The sequence below is a fragment of the Monopterus albus genome, unplaced genomic scaffold (assembly GCF_001952655.1).
Source record: "Monopterus albus unplaced genomic scaffold, M_albus_1.0 scaffold105.1, whole genome shotgun sequence".
Classification (NCBI taxonomy): Eukaryota; Metazoa; Chordata; class Actinopteri; order Synbranchiformes; family Synbranchidae; genus Monopterus; species Monopterus albus.
Genome location: NW_018127985.1, coordinates 2952073 through 2972769, shown reverse-complemented (window position 1 = coordinate 2972769; position 20697 = coordinate 2952073). Strand labels below are relative to the sequence as shown.

The 20697-nt window shown below is 39.6% G+C and overlaps 1 protein-coding gene across 1 annotated transcript in view; it reads right to left on the bottom strand.

Annotated features, from left to right (window-relative positions):
- Window positions 1-20015, bottom strand: part of hs3st4 (heparan sulfate (glucosamine) 3-O-sulfotransferase 4) — a 75075-nt gene extending 55060 nt beyond the window's left edge. Inside the window, exon 1 of the mRNA XM_020610580.1 lies at window positions 18723-20015. Within this exon, the coding sequence (XP_020466236.1) occupies window positions 18723-19318 (596 nt within the window). The 5' untranslated portion in view covers window positions 19319-20015. The remainder of the gene's footprint in view (window positions 1-18722) is intronic.
- Between the last annotated feature and the right edge of the window lie 682 nt (window positions 20016-20697).

The window sequence follows — 20697 nt, the reverse complement described above, 5'->3', positions numbered from 1 at the left end:
GATTATCACCTATAGTGATACATTGTACAGTGAAATGGCTTCATTATGCATAATTCATACATCTTAACATCTGACAGACTGCCTGCCCCACCAAGATTTTTCATTTACTGCCCCGTGAATCAAGACAAAGCCCCGCCTGCCAAGTTTTGCATAGCGGGTTTGTTCATATTTCATAGCAAGACGAAAAAATGGGCTAATGATGATTATTCAACCGGGCAAACCAACATGTTTGGTTTTCCTTGTGAAATGCATGGATCATCATAGAAGCATGGACTTCCCATAATGAGGATGCTGTTCTTATGCCAGCTCTCTCTCTCTCTCATACACATACACACACACACACAGTTTTCTCCAAGGATGTTATTTGCATAAAGTTCCTTCAGTAACTTTGATGGCGTTTATCACCATTAACAAGATTCCTTTGTTCATGTATGTAATTAATGCAGAGCCTTTGATTGCTTTAGCTTCATTTCTAGAAGAGGCTGAAATTAAAATGTTACTCTGGGCAAAATATATTTCCACAACATTATAATTGTGTATAGTAAAATCTCTCCAGCCTTGAACAGTGGTGGAGCAATATAAGATTTTATGTGAAATATGAAAAGGGAAAAGCTGTGGGAGATTATTGCTATGTAAACAACACAGACATCTAGGTAACATAACACCAACGTCCTTTTTTTATTATTTTATACATGGTTCAACATTTTCTACAAATTTCTACCAAAAATCTTCCCTCTAGGAGAACACACTGGGCTGTATAACCACAGCTAGAATTAGTCCAAACACAAATGACCAATAAGTGACAATCACTCAGGTGTAGGTTTGGGAATGTGAGCAGTTTGGGTCATACTGTAGTTTTCCTTTATAATGTTTGCATCTGTGCTGCAGACATTTAGGCAACAGGAGAATATATTTGGCATTATTCAAAGTTTAATCTCCCAAGACACACAAGGCTTTTGACAGCATGTTTGTACTTTAAAAAAAGGTGCTTGCTGGGTAAAGGTGATTGTTCAGGGCCAAACCAAGATAAACATATGCTGACGATAATAATAATTCTTCTGTCTGACCACACCTGTGTCATTGGATGATGAAACAAAATCTGATACATATGTGCAGAAAGCAGGCTCTGGCATCGTACTGCTCAGTGAGAATGACTCATTCTACTCTTTGTCTCATCTCAAACAGGTTAGCTACAAGCTAAAGCGGTCTACACAAGTTAACTATCTTGTTTGTTAAATATGAGGTTGTTTGCTTCGTATGAAGTTTGTCTGCACTTTTGGTAAAATCACACAAAAAAGTCTCTTGTTGAAGAATTAGCCAACTGAGTGAACACTTCATGGTCTTATGAATCTCCCACCACTGCAATGGAGAGCCTCTGAGGATTTCTAATGGAATGCAAATGTAAGTATCCCACAGGGAATAGTGCCTTTAATTAATCTGGACATGGACCACGTGTTATAGGGTTGGGATTGAGGCATAAACAGATGAGTGCTTGGCGATATACCTCCTTTATATAATAAAGATGTCCTCATAGCACTTCCAGCTAGATACCTCCAATTTACAAGTGAGGAAATTCACAGTGAGCCCTGATTTATTTGCTGTTATTAATGGGGCGGTGTTGAAGGAAGTGGTCTGTGGCTGCCAGCACAATATCTGACCTCTAAAAGTGCAATAAATCAAGACATTAGGGAATGCAGTAATAAAGAGGCCAGCTAAGGCATAGAACCTGCTCCACTACAAACAAACCTCAACACTGACACAGAGGAGGCTGAAATCACACCCAGAGGCTGCTCTCATACAGAGAAAGCCAACAAGTCCACAAGTCCACCATCATGTGTCAGTACAGCAGCGGCGAAATGTTTATTCACAAGTGTTGTAAGGTTAGCCTACCCCCCCTTCCCCTTAGGTTAAAGTAAAACTGCCTCAACATCCAGCCCGTTCTAATTCCCAGGGCATGAAATACTGACGCTTTGTGTTTCATACAGACGTCAAAGGGTACTTTCGGCTTTCGTATGAGACACTTAGGCTTTTCACAGTGTTTCAGACTGAACAGTGTTAACCCACTTGCATCAGTATTTGACGCTCAGAGAAACAGCTCCAGTCGTGCAATTACAGTGGAGAAAATCCATGTAAGGAGGAGGACTGTGGTGGATGAGTGAGTCATACAACACTGGACCTTGCCATAGGAAACAAGTGTTTTAAGTCTAGTGTGAATCACAGTGCTTTTTATCAATGACTGTTTTAACCCAGCCTCAATCTAACCATGAAGTTGTTCTGTGTAAAGCCAAGTTGGTGGCCAGTGCTTTGTCAAGTAGCTTTGGTGTTTTTGAGATGCAAAAGGGTGCTTCACTATTTGGCCCCTAGGATGAGAACATGTTACAACACAACAACTTGCTTTTCTTATTATAGAAGTGTTATAGCATTTTATGTTTTTTTGTCAAATGACACACCAGTACAATCTGGGTTCCTTTGGGTTTTTTTTTAAGAAATATGGGCTGTTTTTTCATTGTTATACTTTTATATCATTATTTACCTGGTAGATCTTTTAGATCCTATAACCAACCAGAGGTGCCGAAATCTAGACTCAAAAATTGTGGTGACCGGGCCCCTAAATTATGGAATTGTCTTCTGCTTGAGATTCAACCTGTTTCCGACCTTATTACCTATTTATTTAGGCGGGCATTTCTCACCGGCTTTGATTATGGTATTTGTATATTTTGTTTTCTTATCCACTGGTTTTTATTTGATTTTATTTACTGATGTTTATTTGCTTGATGCTGTTTATTTGTTACTACTGTTTTATTTCCTTTTTTGTAAAGCACCTTGTAACTTCGGTTTAGAAAAGTGTTATATAAATAAAGTTTTTCTTATATGTACTTACTGTTCTTACGATAAAGAAATATAGCTTCACATTTATGGGCCAAGGAGCTATCTAATAGGATATCATATCACACACCCCTATCGTGGATCGTATCATTTCTACTCCCAAACGCGAGCCCTGCAGCTTGGAGTGAGTGACAGCAGCCTCATGCTGACTTTACCTGCTGTCAATAATTCCTGTAACATCATGACATGTGCAGGGTATTTTTTTATTTATTTATTTATTGCTCATGATCTGCAGCCATGTATTATTTTGTGGACTAATTATTTTGTGTGGATTTAAGTGTCAGATCAGTGATTCTCAAGGACCGGCTGGAGCGCAGCTCCTAAGGGCAACGCTGGTCATTGTGTGGAAGGTTGGTGGGAGGGTGCTGATGAGAGAGAGGCTGCTGAGCTGAATGAGCTACGGAGGTGCTATTCAAAGACAATGTGTGCACTGCACTCACTCCAAGCTGTGCAGGGCTCATGTTATTATGAGAAAATACAGTATGTTGTTATAATGACAAAATAGCCTACAGTATGTCATTATAATGTGAAAAATGTGTTTTAACATGAAAGTATCTGGTAAAAATGAGCAAAGTATCTTGTTATAATGAGAAAGGTTTCTCATTAAAACAAGACTTATGCTGCCGTAGGCAGTTCTTGTAAATACTATAAAATATAATACTGCAGGCGCTGCAGCAAGTAGCACAACTGAAGTATGGCTGAAGCTTAATACAACAGATGTGTACTACTTCATGATCAGTTACAAAATCATAAAGGATATATGCACACATTATTGACTACAAAAGAACTGTTGTTTATTCAGACACTGAATATGGAGCAGTTCCATTGTGCAAAGAATCTAATCTGTCTGAAACCTTGTTCTTGTTAAGCCTGTTGAACAAGCAGAGGCAGGCACTTCTCAGACAGAAAATCACATTATTCACAGTATAAGAGGAAAGAAAACTCTTCAGAGTACCCTAAGAAAAGTTTGAAGTATGACGATAGCAGAGATATATATATGACAACTTAAGATATTTGTAGCATCTAAACTAATTTTCAAAATTTGCCTAATAATACTTCAAAATTACTTTTTCAGCTGTCAAGACTTTACTGTAACGTAGCGTTAATTTGGTCAAATGCCAGCAGTAGTGCGTACACACCCAGGAACCATCTGCTCCTCCGCTTTTCCTCTCACAGATTAAATTGTTATTGTGGCCAAGACCATGCGTTACCTCCGTTTCCGTATTTCCCTGGAGCTGTTGCAATACGCAAACAACACTCCACAGACACAGCCCCCACATAGTCAAACAGTCTCTTGACTCCTACTCACATCTACTTGATCTGTCTGTCAGCTCACGATGTTTGCACAGGCCTTTGCTTTTCTTTTTTATTGACTTACACACTCTGTCGATGTTCTATAAAGTTCATTTATGTGGTAAGTGCATTTGAGTTTATATTCTTTGGCAGGGTTTGTCTAATATGTAAAAGTCTGGAGCCATCAACTGGCTGCTTTATTTTTCTCTGGTGACTGGTGGAATTATGTCACCGTCCTGTTTTTCTTGACTCTTTCTGCACAGTGACCATGTATTTTCTTGTCAAACTCAAAACAGTCAACCAGACTCAGTTCTATCTTTATCACTTTTCCAATATTGATCACACCTATTTATAGATTAAAAAACTGCAAACTCTGCACTTTTCTTTAAACAATGCTACTTTCTCATTAAACTTCCTCCATAGATTTTTCTACCATATACAGTGGTTGGTGGAGAGCAATCTTTGCATGTTTTACATGCTCATAGCTCCAAGACCTGACATTATTTTTTGTAATTACGTCAAAAACAACGGGAGGCATGGATGATTACCTTAATTTTCCCTGCATGATTTCTCTGGTGGCTTTCAAAAACTGACAGAATGTGCGGTGGACATTGTTGTGCTTTTTAGGTTTTAAGCTTTCAAAAGCTGAAAGAAAGTCTATGGAAACAAAAAGGAATGACATCATGGAGAAAAAGTGCCATGTCTGACTGTGTGGGTTAGCACTTATCCAGGGCAGGGGGCATAGTGTCAACATATCTGTGCAAACCACTGTCTCACTTTAACTCCAAATAATCTGCCACCTTAGACATGTAATTGCTGATATTGTTCACGCTACATTTATAAAGATTATACTATATCTATTTTGTTTTAAGAAAATAGTCACTGAAATGTTACAGAGCAATTAGAACAGATGAGTTTGAAAGGAGGTGAGCATTTAAGGCAACAATTCTCAGTCCAAGCCCTCTGGATCTAAAGACCTGCTGGTTTTCACTCCTAACATGTAATCAGGAAGTGGTTTACACCTGGGGCACCAGGTGAAGGCAATTGCCTGCAATCAACTAGCTGGCAGGGTAGAAAGAAGCAGAGTTCCTCAAGAAAACAGGCCAACATGTCAAACAGTTTTCTATGAAAACAGTGATGTGTTGAACATCCTCTTACAAGGGGTTTGCGGCTAAGATGCTTTGGAATATGCTCACGGTTGGAGTTGCTTTTGAGGGCTTCTCAGAAAGCATTAATCCACTCTGGTATGCTGATTGTTTGAAAATATGTAAACCAAGAACTTTATATTCCTCTGGTAGTAAAGCAAAAGACACACCACCAGGACCATGAAATTGCATATGCACGTTACATCCAAGGCAAATTATATATCAGAAAAATCAAGGTGTGAAAATTCTTCCTCTGGCACTGCTTCGTTGCTTAACTGGTTATCATGGCATATTAATTTTTTAAACCACAAAGCCTTTGTGAGTTTATCCAATGAGCAAAGTATACATGTTTAATTTCTGTAAAAAAGAGGTGTTACAAAACAAAATTAAGACAAAAGAATTCACTCTGGGTTGTCTCAATCCGACTGCTTTTTTTTGTATTATAAATTTGAAAAATGTTAATTGGAGACAGTGTTAAGAGGGAGATGTAGTGTGACATGTTGAAAACATAGTAGTATTAAGAAGGAATTAATTATTACACTATGTTGATGGTGAAAACAGAATGCCATCCTCAGTCCATAGAAATACACAATAGATGAAAGAGATAACATTGAATGCTAAACATCTGCTTGGACAAATAGTGTATGCTGGAGTGCCTTTCAGCTGACACACTGCAATCAAAAGATACTGTTTCCTTGCATCCAACAGTGGACATGTTGACATTTATTACAGATTCCCAGCTCGGCAAGCATAGGCCCAGCATGGCGCTGATTAGAAGACTTGTACAAAATAAGCTGGAGAGCCTCATTTCACCACAAACCTATATTCATTTAGTTCTGCAGATTTATACATCCAGCTATCTAGGCATGAAAATCCAGCATGACATGAGAGTGTATTCTGTCCTTTTGAAGAGGGGGTTAATCTAACTCTTTCTTTCAATCTTTCAGTGGCCAACATGTCTCATATGATGCAACGGCTACAACAATAAATTGAATTAAATAAACCCATTAGTTACACCAGCTACCTTTTCACCTCGGCCCAGATACACTTTCATGGTAAGTCGGTCCTTTATAAAGACCAGAGGACACAGCTTAAGACTGTGATGACAAAGTGACCTTGAGTCAAAACACAGAAAGCATGTCCTTGTTCATTACTGAAATCAATTAAGGCGGCATGTTCACTGCAGAACACAGCCCCAATGTGTTCTGCAAGTGTTTAAAAGTAAATGTATGCTCATTCAAAAATCAATTCATACTTAGGATTCTGCCTCCTCCTGTCTTATAGACATGAAACAAACTAGAGGTCGATTAAAGTAGAAAGCAACTACAGGGAGATTCAGCCCGAGTGTACTTAAAATGCATGGAATGGATAACCAAGTGCAGTTCACATATCGTAAGAAAAAAGGAGCCTGAAAGAAGTCAAGAACCCTTTTCCAACAGCCTGAGAGCAGCCTGGAATGTTTTTGTAATGACACACTGACCATGGCCCGCGGTCCACAAAATGTATTAATTTGAATAAAGGGTGTAGCTGTATCTTCCAAACTGATACGAACATATAAGGAACAGGTATTACTGCAAAATACATGTGGTTCCAGCAGTGTGTTAACACTTCCAGCAGAAGAAAGGATGTGATTTTTGAAGTAAAAGTCATATGTTAATTCTAAGAAGGCTCTCTTTTGGAAGTAAACAAAGCTGTTAGCATAATATGAAAAACTACTTTTTAGTGTGATATGAACATAATTTTATGGTTTTATTTTTGAAAACATTTGTTCACACTTCAAAATACTGCAGTGAGGTAAAAAAAAAATACACACACACACATATAGTGCATATTACTTGTTTATGTTTAACATATTTTGAGAATGTTGGCTTTGTAAAAAATGAGGCGGTGAAAGCCCAAAGTAAATTCCCCCCACTAGCCCCGGGGCAACACTAACATTGTATTATGAGCACAATTTCCACTAAAAGGGTTTGTAGTTTTTCTCTGTTTGAATACAGTTTGTTACACAATTCAGTTTGTGTCATTGTGCGGTGCATTATGCATAGAAGGCAATATATTACATGTATCAAAGGCCCTACAAGGGAAGAGTTGACATCATGTTTCAGAACAGGTAACATCCCCATTAGAAAGGCCAAACATGCTGTATCAACTCCTCCCTAAATCTTTAATGCCAATAATATCAATTATCCAAGAAAAACAACCACATCCTGACACAGCAGTTTTCAATTAGCATAATCCCTAAAAGCATCCATTTGCATTCTATTGGTTTAATTCAAGTCTCAGGGGGCAAACCTTGTGCACGGAGAGTGCTGGTGGCAGCAATATGCTTCATTACAGAGTTATGAAATCAGGATGGAAGATGCCAGTTAGTCCAACCCAACAGCACGTCTGTACTCTGTACACATCTGATACTCAGCTCATACATTGTTTCACACTATGCTAGAATTATCCTAATAGAATACCCCATGGTGATCCGATGGAAAGAAAGAACACGAACGAGTAAACAACATAAAGTGATGGAAAACTTCAAAGGCGATGGGACAATCACAGCAAACAAAATCCTGGAAGCCAATGAATGTGTTTGTCTTTGTTTGTGACAGTGACTCAGGGGTGCAAACAGAGGAATTAGCTCACGCCTCCAGAGTCTCAACACATCACAGGGCCATAATTGAATTACAGTAAATCTGTCAGGTTGGTGCTGAGCCGTAGATGTTATGAAGAGCATGAGATGCATCTGGCTCAAAAAGTCAACTCTTTAACTGGCCACTACTCTTAATTTTCATGAAATGCTTGAAAAAAGGTCATTGGTGATAAATGAGAAGCCTGAAATATGTCTGAAATAGCATCTGTGTTTAGCAGCCAGCATTAGATGCTAATGTGTGTGCTTTGACAAAATGGCCAAGGCTTTTCTTGATGCGAAAAAAGCCACATGCTGCATATTACTGCACATATCTACTGTGTAATGGTAATATGATAATACTGTCTATACTAGAGGGAAAAGCCAACATTTTCATTCTCCCCATCCATCAACATAACATACAACAGGAACACCTATCAGCTCACGGACACACTTTTGAAACATACTCCCAGCAGTCCCTGTATCTTGGCTTCATGACCATTCCTGTCAGGGTTTTTCCCTTTGACTGAACAAATGCATCAGCTTGTGTCATGAGACCACATCCCTTGCAGCCAATGAGGAGCATGAGCTGCACAAGTGCTCCAGGAGATGTGGAAAGAAAATTGGAATCTTGACAAGTATGATTGACATGCGTATTTGTCCCAAGGTAGTCTTATTTGCAGGGATTTAAAGACATCTGTAAACCAGCATTCTGCTGAGCAAAATCACTGTTCCTCCAGACTAGAAGCACATCAATGCAGTTCTGTTACATGCAAAATAATCTTTTGGGACAGATGAATCCCTCTGAGCATAAAATGACTTCAGCTTATACATTATTTTGGGTCCGAAATGAATAATTAAACAGATAAAGTGATGTCTTCCATTTTGAGACAATCTATCCACGTCATGGAACAAAAACACAAACCTAAGTCATCCTTTCTATCTCTGAGACAACAAAGGAGAAGGGTGCTCTAAATTTTATCTGACTCTTTTGATGGGCACAACAGTAAAAAGGATATGAATCTTGATGTGAACCATAACCCATGGTCACTTCATAGCAACGAAAAAGGGAAGAAATGGTGAATTAAATTCTAACCATAAGTAAAATAGACTTCCACTTGAAAGCATTGGAGTGTAGCTACAGTAGGGCAAGAGAAAGAGATGAATGTGTGTGTGAGAGAGAGAGAGAGAGAAGGAATGCACATGAATTCTGAGCAGAATCAGAGGCGCGATGAAATTGGCTATACCCATTAGCTGCTCAAGAGGTTTTTTTCCCCCCGTCCATATGCAAAAAGGATGGAGTGTTATTACTTCTTCCATAATTCTCCTGTTACAATACAGATCGTTAGAACAAGATGAAACCAATCTGTATTCCTGGAATGGAATGAAAAAGGTGCCTCTATTCAGCCAAAACAAAACACCTGTGAGAGGAAAACTGTCCTGAAAGGTAATTCAGCTCTGCGCTGTGTAGAATCCCTACTGCAGAAAATATGAAACCTGCACAATAGTGTTGTAATGGTTGTACTAATTAGGTGTGCTGAGATGGTTGCAGCTTTGTGGCTGTACTTGTTGAAATTCAAATCTACAGGGTAATACAAAGGAGAGTTTTCACCTGAGAATTCATAATCCAGTAACACTAATATAATTTATAAAATCTGTCTTAGAGTAGTTTTAACTGGGACGAATTACATACTACTCTGCAACAGCAAATATGTTTAGTAAACAAATGTATTTTGCCTCCTAACATTTAGCTACATATTGAGGAATCATATTTAATCAGCATGTGAGCCTAAGAGGCAAAATGTTGTAGACATTTAAATGTTCTCATTAAAAAAAAATCCCTTGTGCAACAGCTTATTAAAATTATTTATGTTTTATTGCTAAGCAACATCTAGAATTTGTACCTTAAGACACATTAACATAGAAACAAAATTTATAGAAATATTGAAGCATAAAACGTGGTGGATATAATGGCAGAAAATAATTGCCATTGATTGTATAAACACATAAAGTCAAACAACATTTATAACTGTGCATACAATTAATGATTCATGTCTGGATACAATCCTGTCTACGTCCTTCTGTACTAACTAACGTAACGTAACTAAGTTTATGTGGAAGTGCACTTTTTTTTTTAAATTGAATAGGTTCTCACTGGTAAGCCAGTATTACATTTGACAATCAGCTGCATGTTTAATACTCACCAAGGAGAGCCTTTTTACAATATGAAGTCATTTCTTAATTGTGGAGTAGCTGACTCCAATGTGTTGTTGAGCCAACAGAATGGACAGGAATAACATGGAAGTGTAGTAGGCCTACTGGCCAATACATTGAGTGGGCCCTGGATTTGTGGGATATAATGAGTAATTTCTCTGTGCTATGCTATATCTAAAGAATGCTCAAGCTAGAAATAAACACGGTTGCTCCTGTGGTAACAAACCTCAGAGCTCCATGGTCCTTGGAGGTTGAATCAATTGGAAAGAGGGTGTGTAATAAGAAAGATCTGACTGAAGCAGTCCACTCTCTTGACAGCTCAGAAGTATGCTGTTAATTAAAAAGTTTAATTCTACGACTGCAGTGCTGGCGTCAGAGCACTCAGAGGTGTGTCCTTGTGAGTCTTGGCTCTGTCTTATCAGGCGTAGGCAGATTCAGCCATGTTGGGAAGGTGTGGGACAGGGGAGGCACTGCAGCAGCACACAGGCCCAGCTGGAGGGCACGGCATCCTGCCTACTCTGGGATCTGGCCCACCTTGCTCTGTCCCATCTCCCCACAAAGTGGAGTCACAGGCTCCCAATCAGGTGACAAGAGTCAGGGGCTAAGCTGCCTGTGGAGCAGCTGACAGAAGGAAAGCAGGGCTAAACGAGGGATAAACGCCAGATTTAGACTTGCTGCTGCCGGGCTCGTCAGTGGATCCCTGTCTCCATGACACACCTCCTGTCATCGGGTCCTGTCTTATGACCGGAGGTTGCAGGTACACAAAAGCCTGTGCTGCGGTACACACTGTTCCTTCAGAGTCCCACTGCAGCTGAATGAGATACAGTATACTGACAGTGCCTCCACTGAACAGACTTTAATATTTCAAAAACAGAGATGTGAATCTTCCACAATACAATGCAAAGAAAGAATCCATTTCTTTAGTGAGATAATGCACTCTACTAGATGGCCTTGGTTGAGTTAAAAGTTTAAAAGTTTTCTAGCTGTAGAGGATCTGTTGATGATAGCACTTTACAACTCACACAAAAAGAAAAATCCTTGGAAATGGGAAAGCTCATTGTGTGACATCCTTTTAAAAGGCCGTGTCCTATGAGGCGTCAAGAAAAGACAACTGCAAAAAGCCAATGACAAAAGTAAAGTAGCATCAGAGTATGCTGAAATAAACAACATCTGCTAGGACTCATCATGAACCACGGAGCTGGAGGTTAATACTGACTGGTTTCTCGGCACAGCGACACAGCCCTGAAAGGGTAGGAGCACTGCTCCAAAGATTTATAGCCACATCCTCTCAGCTTTTATTGCATAGGGGGTTAAAGGTGTCATTTTAATAACACAGAGATATTAGAGCTTGCAAGCCTCAGTAAAACTTTGCTTCTTGTTCACAGTTAACTGACTTCTCTTATATTTCCCAGAGGAGACAGTGGGTACACTGGTATGCACACACAGACTGGACCCATGATTATCTCACATGTTCACCAAAGATGTATACATTTCAAGTGACCATCATAAACTTATGGATTGGTTTTTATTGCAGCTTGCAAATCTCTTTTTGTTCACTAATGTTGGCGAATTAGTTACAGGATTTTGTGCAGTCATACTTCAAACTAAACTTGTTTAGACTATGACCTGCTGTTGCTTTGTCTTTTTCTCCTTATAATATGCTTAGAACGTAGTGGAGACAAGTCCAGACTGGGCTATGACTTTGATAAACAATGTATTCACCTCTTAAACAGGTGAGCTTGGCATTAAATCCATTTACACTGGGTCAAATTCACCGTGTTACAAAAGGTGGCAGTTGTATTGTGTTAGCAGTAGGCTGACAGAGAAATAAATTATTTTGGAGAGCTACCTGTGGTTTCTGAGGCAGAATCTACACTTTTCTTACAGAGTGGAAAGTACGGTCTTCTCTTCTCGCTGCTGTTACCCTGGTGTACTGTATATACTCTTAGTGGCACTTGTCTGAAGTGCACCATAGTATAAATCAATTTTATATCATGTTAGGTCTTATACTGAGTCATAAGTATGAGAGAGAGAGAGAGAAATACATGCTCACTGTATGTGAGTGTGAAAGGCTTGTTCATATACAGATTACAACTTAGTTTAGTGCCTTCAAAAGTTTTATTTAAGCACAAAATGTGTTATTCTGGTTTTTATATGGAGCAGCTTATAGTGTCCACATGTCCAAAGTAGACATTTTGGAAGTGATGTTTTATTCTGAGGGACTCAGGATATTAATAATTACATAAGACTTTGATTCTAAGCATTGAGAGCAGCCGCATGCAGTGCTCTCTGCACCTTCTCTCCTTATCAGATGGAGATCCCAGGTCCTGTCTCCAGAGGCCCCAAACCCCCTCTCTCACCTCTGACCTGAGACAATAAAGTTCCACTTAACTCAATCCAATTCAGGACTTTGGTTCCCTCTTATCTGATCAGTCTCCAAGGTAATGAAACCCAGGAATATGAAGGGAAACTCCCTTATCTGCACATAGGCTGTGAAGAGCGCTTTAAACTTCTGTGAATGCTCCCTTTGGATCAAGAAATGTCTTTAGGACTTTTGTTAAACAAGAGTTGTGTGATACTTCTATAAGATGGTTGAAATGTTTGTCAAACTGATGATGGACACAGATGACTTCTTCACTAGATTCCCTCTTCCTTAGAAATAATTCCCAACCTGAAGTCACTATGAAATTAATATATGCTTATTATTCCAGATGTTTGACAAACCAACTATCACCACAGGCTTTGTTAATCCTAACCTCCTAACTCTGCAGTACTGCTCAGAAAGGGTTACAGAAGAAACCTTCCTTTGTTAAAGCCATGGTGGTAACTAATTTAATCCTCTAAAGTTTTCGGATCCAAACTTGTAATTTAAGCATAAACTTCTCTCCGCTGCGCCTGAAGAACTAATCAGAAGTCATTGTCAGAGCCACAGGAACCTTGACCAGTTAGAATACTGGGTCTGTAGACTTCTGAGCCAGTCTTTTGTTTCCAGTAAGTAGGTTGTAATGAACTCGTGATTTTCAGAGCTAGACAATCATATTGATGTTTGATAAATTTCACAGTACATTTTGGTTTGGATCTGTGGTTCTGTGTCACTGTATCTCACACTCTTGTATTGATTTTTCAGTATGTACTGTATCAGCTCAGTTTTGGACTTTAACATATATAAATACGGATGATGCCAAAGTTAGAATACCAACACATATATGTACTTCTTATTACAAACCCCAATTCCAATGAAGTTTGGACACTGTGTAAAACGTAAATAAAAACAGAATACAATGACTTGCAAATCCTTTTTGACCCATATTTAATTGAATACACCACAAAGACAAGATATTTCATGTTCAAACTGATAAACCTTATTGTTTTTTGCAACTTTTCACTCATTTTGAATTTGATGCCTGCAACACATTCCAAAAGAGCTGGGACAGAGGTATTTTTTCCTCTTTATCAGTTTGAATATTAAATATCTTGTCTTTGTGGTGTTTTCAATTAAATGTGGGCCCATAAGATTTACAAGTCATTGTATTCTGTTTTTATTTGTATTTTACACAGTGTCCCAACTTCATTGGAATTGGGATTTGTATGTTAAAACTTAGATTTTGCCAAAGAAAAAAAGTTTGAGGGCATGCTCATGCTCCAACACATTTAAAAAAACAGGTACATTGTTACATAGCACATTTCTCATAATCATATAACACATTGTTCTATACCAGATTCCCTCAGTGTGACAAAAGCCTTTCTTACTCCTTAAAAAGATATAACTGCTCCCACTTTGCTAACCATCCAGTTCACACATCAGCGCAGAGCAGAATTACACTGAACTTCAATAGAGGAGAAACCTCATGCCTCCTGCTGTATTATTTGATCTGGTCACACATGTTTTTCAACCGGAATTAATCTAAAATGGACACTGTGACGCATTTCAAAATGACATTACTTTTAATGCTGTGATAGGCTAATACTGCCACTGTTAATCTGCAAGTGAACTCAAACCTTAAAACATTTAACTGTTTTAAAATAACTGCTCTGCCAAGAGGATTCTGTTCTAATTGATATACCATGTTTTCTACCTGTCTCAAATCATTATTGTTAATTCAAACAACTTTTCAGACAGCAAATTAACTTTTTGTGATTATTTACACTAATATACAGTACATATACATATATACATACATACATATATATATATATATGTATGTATATAACATTTGTTTTGCCTTTTTGCTAAAATGCACAAAATACCAAGCAGTCAACCTCACTACTAAGCCCTCACTAGAGCTGTTCCTAATATATTTAATTCTCTGCTGAGAGTGCTCAGGGATAAATCCTCATGTATAATCAATAATCAATTATATTTTTATCACAATTTATGAGGCGTAATATCTTTCCACTAAACTATATGAACACTGGCAGAGAGCTGGGGGGAACAGTTGCTATGTTAGTTATCATGCATCAGTCATTATTCCAGTATAGGAATTTGGACCGGGTTGAGGAATGCTCAGGAGAACAGATAAGCAAACTCCTTGTGGTGGTGGCTCATCCGCTCTACTCAGAAATAGAGGCAACATTAGAAGCGCCAATTGGCTGATGAAAGTCTTCTGTGTATGGTAATGATGGCACTAGATTGCTAATTGCTTGCTCAAGTAAGCCCAAAACACACTGGAGAAAATGTCCGAGAGTGTTAAAAGCAGGAAAGCAGCACCAATCACCCATCTGGGCCCGTCTATGGAGACTCATACCAGACCTACACTAAACTTTGATTTCTGATGTGAATATTAGATGTGTGTAGGAGTTATGGACATGGAGGCCAAGATTCAAGAGCTTTATTGTCACACACAAAGCACCACAGAGCAGTAGTGATGAGCTCTAGACCAGTTAAAATAATAAAGGTCATCATGTGCCACCAGAACTGCATCAATGCACCTTGGCATTGATTCTACAAGGCTCTGTCTGAACTCTACTGGTGGGACGAACACCGTTCATCCAAAAGATATTCCCTTAGTTGGTGTTTTGATGATGGTGGAGGAGACGCTGTCTAACACATTGGTCCCACATCTCCCATATGTGTTCAAATGGGTTGAAAGTTTGGTTGAAAGCTGGTGACTGTGAAGGCCATAGAGTATGATGCACATACATTTCATACATATCAAACCATTCAGTGAATCCCTCATGCCCTATGGATGGGGGCAATGTCATCTGGGAGGAGGCCGTTTTGTCACCCTTTTGTATATACAACTACATATTTGTTGCAAATTGGATATGCAAGGGCAGCTTTGCACATAAATAACTGACAACAAGTAATAAATGATTCTGTTAAAAAATGGAAGGAGGGAAAAGCGTGTGTCTTAAGTGTGTGTGGGGGGCAAGTGTGTAGGAGAAAAAGACAGGGAGGCTGTGTGAGTTATGTGCGTAATGTTGACAAAGTCCCAGAGTTCAACATTCTGATGACTTGCGGATAAAAGCTGTCTCCTGATATTTCAGTAACACAAAGTACTGAACAATACACAATAAAGCTAAATTTTGGGGGAGCTCCAAGAACAGCAGCCATCCTCTCCGGCACCATCTTGGCAGCACAAATGTGTCTATATGTGAAGCCAAAGCCTTTTTCAAGCCATATTCAGATGTGATCATTGCAAGAAACCCTGCATTTAAACTACTCTAGAAAGTAAGTAGACCAAATTCGACAAATTGAAACAAGAAGTCTGAAATCATTATTTCCTTCCATGTCCTCTTCAGGAATGTCAGCATGTGTTTTTATATACAACATATGGCATACAGTGTGTGGCTAATTATCTTTATCTTTTAACAACTCCACCTTAGATCAGGTTCAATTAATAAGATCAGGCCTCTATATTTAATACTTCACACAAAAACCGAGAAGTCACTGCTTGTATTTTGTTCCGCAGGAGCCTGGCTGGAATGGGAGGGGTCTGCCCTGATGCCCACATAAAAGAGCACAGTTCCCTTTTCACTACCACTTTTACCAGTGTTTGACCATGTCACATGTTTGCCAGGACAGTGACAACATCCTTGGAGGAGCTGGATGTTTATGATAAATGCCAACAAAAAAACATCTACTGTACAACTCCTGAACAGAAAGGTGCATTTTTTCTAAATGAGGTGAAGAAAAAGGTAGAAAGTAAATGTTTAAGACTCAGGTGAAAAGTGGCATGTTTGCACTTTTACAGTGTGATTCTTCACTCGGCTTAACCACACCGAATACTATAGTGGCAAATGTTCCTATAGAACCCAAATGCACTCACACTGTATATTCTCACTTCATGGCAGGATGACACGACTCAGTGGAACTTTCCTTTATTGTGTTTTCTCTCCTCCAGTGCATCGCACAAAGTAAAAGAACAGTCTTTGGGTTAAATTCCCCATAGTTTGTCTGCCATATCCATCAAACTGTGGAGCTGGTGTTACTATGACAGGCCTGCATTTACTGTATGAATCGCATTCTGTTATATCACTGGTCTCATACAACTACACCACAGTCAAATGGATGCAAACATCTGTAACTGATCATAATTTTACTTCCATTAAGTGCACATTAGCCAGAGCATCACAGACAGAAGAGAGTGGAGTAGTATAATGCATTATTTAGAAACAAACAAACAATCACACTATAAATGGATTTTTATATCAGTATCTGTTACCTGAATTAGCGGCTCAGTTCATAACCATTCACACAAAGTAGGCAGTGGCATGGTAGTGAAGTGGCTAGTACTGTCACCTCACAGCAAGCAGGTTCTGGGTTTGAACCTTGCAGCTGCCCATGACCTTACTGTGTGGAAACTGTATGTTCCCCGCGTGCTGACATGGATTTTGTTCTCTTGCTCAGGCTTCCTCCCGTAGTCCACTGACATGTATGTTAGGTTAACTGTGTGAATGGCTGTCTGTCTCTATGTGTCGGCCCTCTGGCATCCTGTTCAGGGAATACCACGCATCTCGCCCAGTGTTGGCTGAGATTGCCTCCAGACCCCGCCAAGATAAGTGGCATAGATAAAAGATGGATGAACAAAACAGGCAGAAATCATGTCTTGTGCATTTGTCTATTGCTGCACATTGTTGCTTGTGCAATTTTTTTCCTACCTTGAATGTATCATTCTAAAGGGAACACTATACACAGAACAATGACAGATACAAAATTAAGGCTTCTTTAGAGATTTGTTTGGCTCAGGGGTACTAAAATACACAAGCGCACTTGCTATTATTTATGTAAGCATGTCATCCTCCTGTCTAATGAGCCTTTCACCGAAAGCGTAATGAAACAGCTTGCATTAACACAGGCTAAATGAACAGCTGAGAGCTCCCATGTCTATGCAGCAAGATGAAAGCAGATGCTCTGAAACCCAAACACGGCATCACAGACCCGGTTCTACGGAGAAACAGAAGGGATTCGCAGTCAACATCATTCTCAACAGCTCATTGACTCCATTAGAAAATCTTGAATTCACCTGGTCAAACATCATTATGTGAGAACAACGCCTAACTGAGCCCTGACCAAGTGACCATGAATGAACCTTCAAATTGATTTTTTTCTCCCATAAACAGGGCAATGATAAACAGGTTAATAAACCTGGACTCAAAGTGAATTTGTGAATGTCAACCATCATACATGAAGGGTAGTGTAAATAGTCCACTCTGCTTGGAGAGCCAGCTACAAAGCATAGACATCAGGTATGTCAGTAAAGACAGCACTGGCTGTACGCAGCTGAATTAAGCAGGTGCTCTGGTAAGTGATGCTTCCATTGAACAGCAGGAGAAAATATTGACTGATCTTACAGGTTGTAAGATCAAAACAACTCTAAACTGCATTACTACTTTTCACTCACAGCAAATACTCATATATACAATAAATGATATCCAATGCATGATGCCATAAAAATGTCCTTCCCTAAAAAAAAGTTTCTTCTCTATTTACCTGTGAATGTGATTAATCGTGTGTGTGTGTGTGTAAGGGAAACTGAAATTCAGAAACTTAACAATAAGACCGTTTCTGCTAGTCATGTGCCACCTAGAAGTTATTACTTTGATTATCCTATACTCTTTCATTGTATTTTTAGTAGTGGGTATGGGATTCAACTTGAAGCACACAATCACTCTCTCACAACACCTAAAATCGAAATATGCCAAATAAAATGTAATTTATTTGTAATCAGATAGTAAAATGGTTAAAAAAACAAACTACACTACAAATGATTAGGCTCCAGTCTGTTAAAGGGCAATGCCAGTGTTTTTGTTTTGTTTTGTTTTGTTTGCTTGTTTGTTGTTTTTGTCAATATATATACTTGAAACATTCTTGCATTGACATCTGCAGATATTTTTGTATTTTTTAAAAATAGTTTTGTTATTTTGGCTGCAACTAAAAAGTTTGCACGAACTCGCAACTGTACATTTAATCTGACAGTCTTTAGGGCAGAAATGATTTATAATGTCACATAAGGGAATGTATCTCAAATAGGGTTCAAGTGTCTTCGAAGATGATTTCCAAACCTTAAATCCGTGCGATTTGTGGCCGAGCACGGATTTTATGTGCAACTGAAATGTGCCCTCACCTGTACCAGTCCAGCCCCTTCTCGTAGTTCCTGTCAAAGAAGTGTGGTTCATTCCCAACTGCTCTCACGTCCGGGTGCACCCTGAGAGCCTCCAGCAGGGCTCGGGTCCCCCCTTTCTTCACCCCGATGATGATGGCCTGGGGAAGTTTCTTCTCCCCATAATCCGAGGTGCTGTTCACCCTGAGTTCGCTGTCCGTGGTGCTGAATTCCTGGCGCTCCCTCTCCAGCGCCACGGTGTGATACGCCGCCGCCGATTTAGTTGGAGATGTCTGAGTCCTAATCCACTCCACTGTCCTTTGTTCGGCCTCAGCATGATCCTTTACGGTGGAAACGGCGGTGGTTTTCTCGGCCTCGGTGAATTCGGTAAAGCCCTGGGTGGCGGAATAAAGTTTCTCCCTCAATGTCACAAAAGTTGTCTCCTCCGTCACCAGCCTCCCTTGATACACGTAGTTCTCTTGCAGAGGAAACTGCAGCGAGTTGTAGCAGCTCATCAAGCTATAAAACAAGTAGGTGACAGAGAGGGAGAGGGTGAACATAAATAAGATTTTCCGGGGCACTTTAGAGGTGAAAACCGAAGTGCTGGACCAAAATGCCATCTCTGATAGCAGTGATCCTCTCAGAGAAGTGGCCAGACATGTTTCCACCCCGAGTCTTTCATGGACAAAATCAACAGCAATAATCAGTCACTATCAGCGCTGCTCCAGCTAGAAAGGCGTGAAGCTGGACCAAACCAACCTAATCCAACCAAATCGCATATTTATAAGGATACAAGGAGAATAGATCGTTAAAATTCCGGAAGAATATCGCGCCTCTTTTCTTGAGTATCGATTTCTTTTTCCAAGGCTGACAGACAATGTCACAATTTATTGGACTGAACTTGCAGATCGGAGAGGCTGGAGGTCTGGCGTCCTTCCAAATGAGCAACCTTTCTTGAACTGGTCAGAGTATGGTGGACGAAATCCTGGCATTTTACGAAGAGGGGAAAAGAAAACGAACACCACTGTTTAAAGTATCCTTCCTCTCATCAGTCCCACAGCCTGAAGTCCACTCCAGTCTGCGATACAAGAGTGGACTCACATCCATCCAAACAAGCTACAAATCCTTTCATTCTGTCCAGGAAGAGGCGAACGAACGCGCAATCTCTTACGCTTCTCTCTATTTACTTTGTGTGTAAAAACTCGGCAGCCTTTGAGAAAGAAACGCATCCACACTTCCCACTGCCTACCAGGATGCTGCTCGCCGTCCTTGCGCCTTCTCATATTGGTAGGATCCTACGATGTGCGTATTGGCTGGGTGAGCTCACCTAAACTGAAGCACTGTAGAGCCACAGCACAACTAGTGTGTACACCCACTTTTTCCTCTATCCGTGCATGGGCACTGCTTTAAACGCCAGATTTCCTACTCTGAGATAGTTATGTGAAAAGAAGCTACTCCTTATTCATATGACGGTTTATACATGCGAGAATCCCGGTGCTGGAGCATGTGAAGGCTTATTACATTGTGAATGTTTCACCCTGTAAAGAGTTCACTGTAAAACTCCATCTCAAAGAATATTTTGATAGAGATTACATTTTTACGTTCTACAGAAAGCTCATGTCTGCACCCTGCTGGTTTTTCTATGGAGCACTGCATAAGTTAATTTACAAAAATGACAGTAGTGCATATGAATCAAACTGGATAATGAGCAGATGAAAATGATAAATCATAGTGGTCATCTGTGCACAATTGTAAATGCAAGAGAGTACATGCAGAAAACAATCCCGTGCTCTCCATTATGCTGAGCATGGGGAGGCTGCTTATCATAGGTGTAGACTAAAATTACTGATGAGAATATTCACTAGACATTATATATTTATACAGTTGTTGCAATAATACAAGAATTTAAAATTGCACACCACTGTAATGTCTCCCTGTATTAGAGAACCTCATTCATCACACACCTTCATCACCCTAGCAGAGCTGGCGTCACACTAAA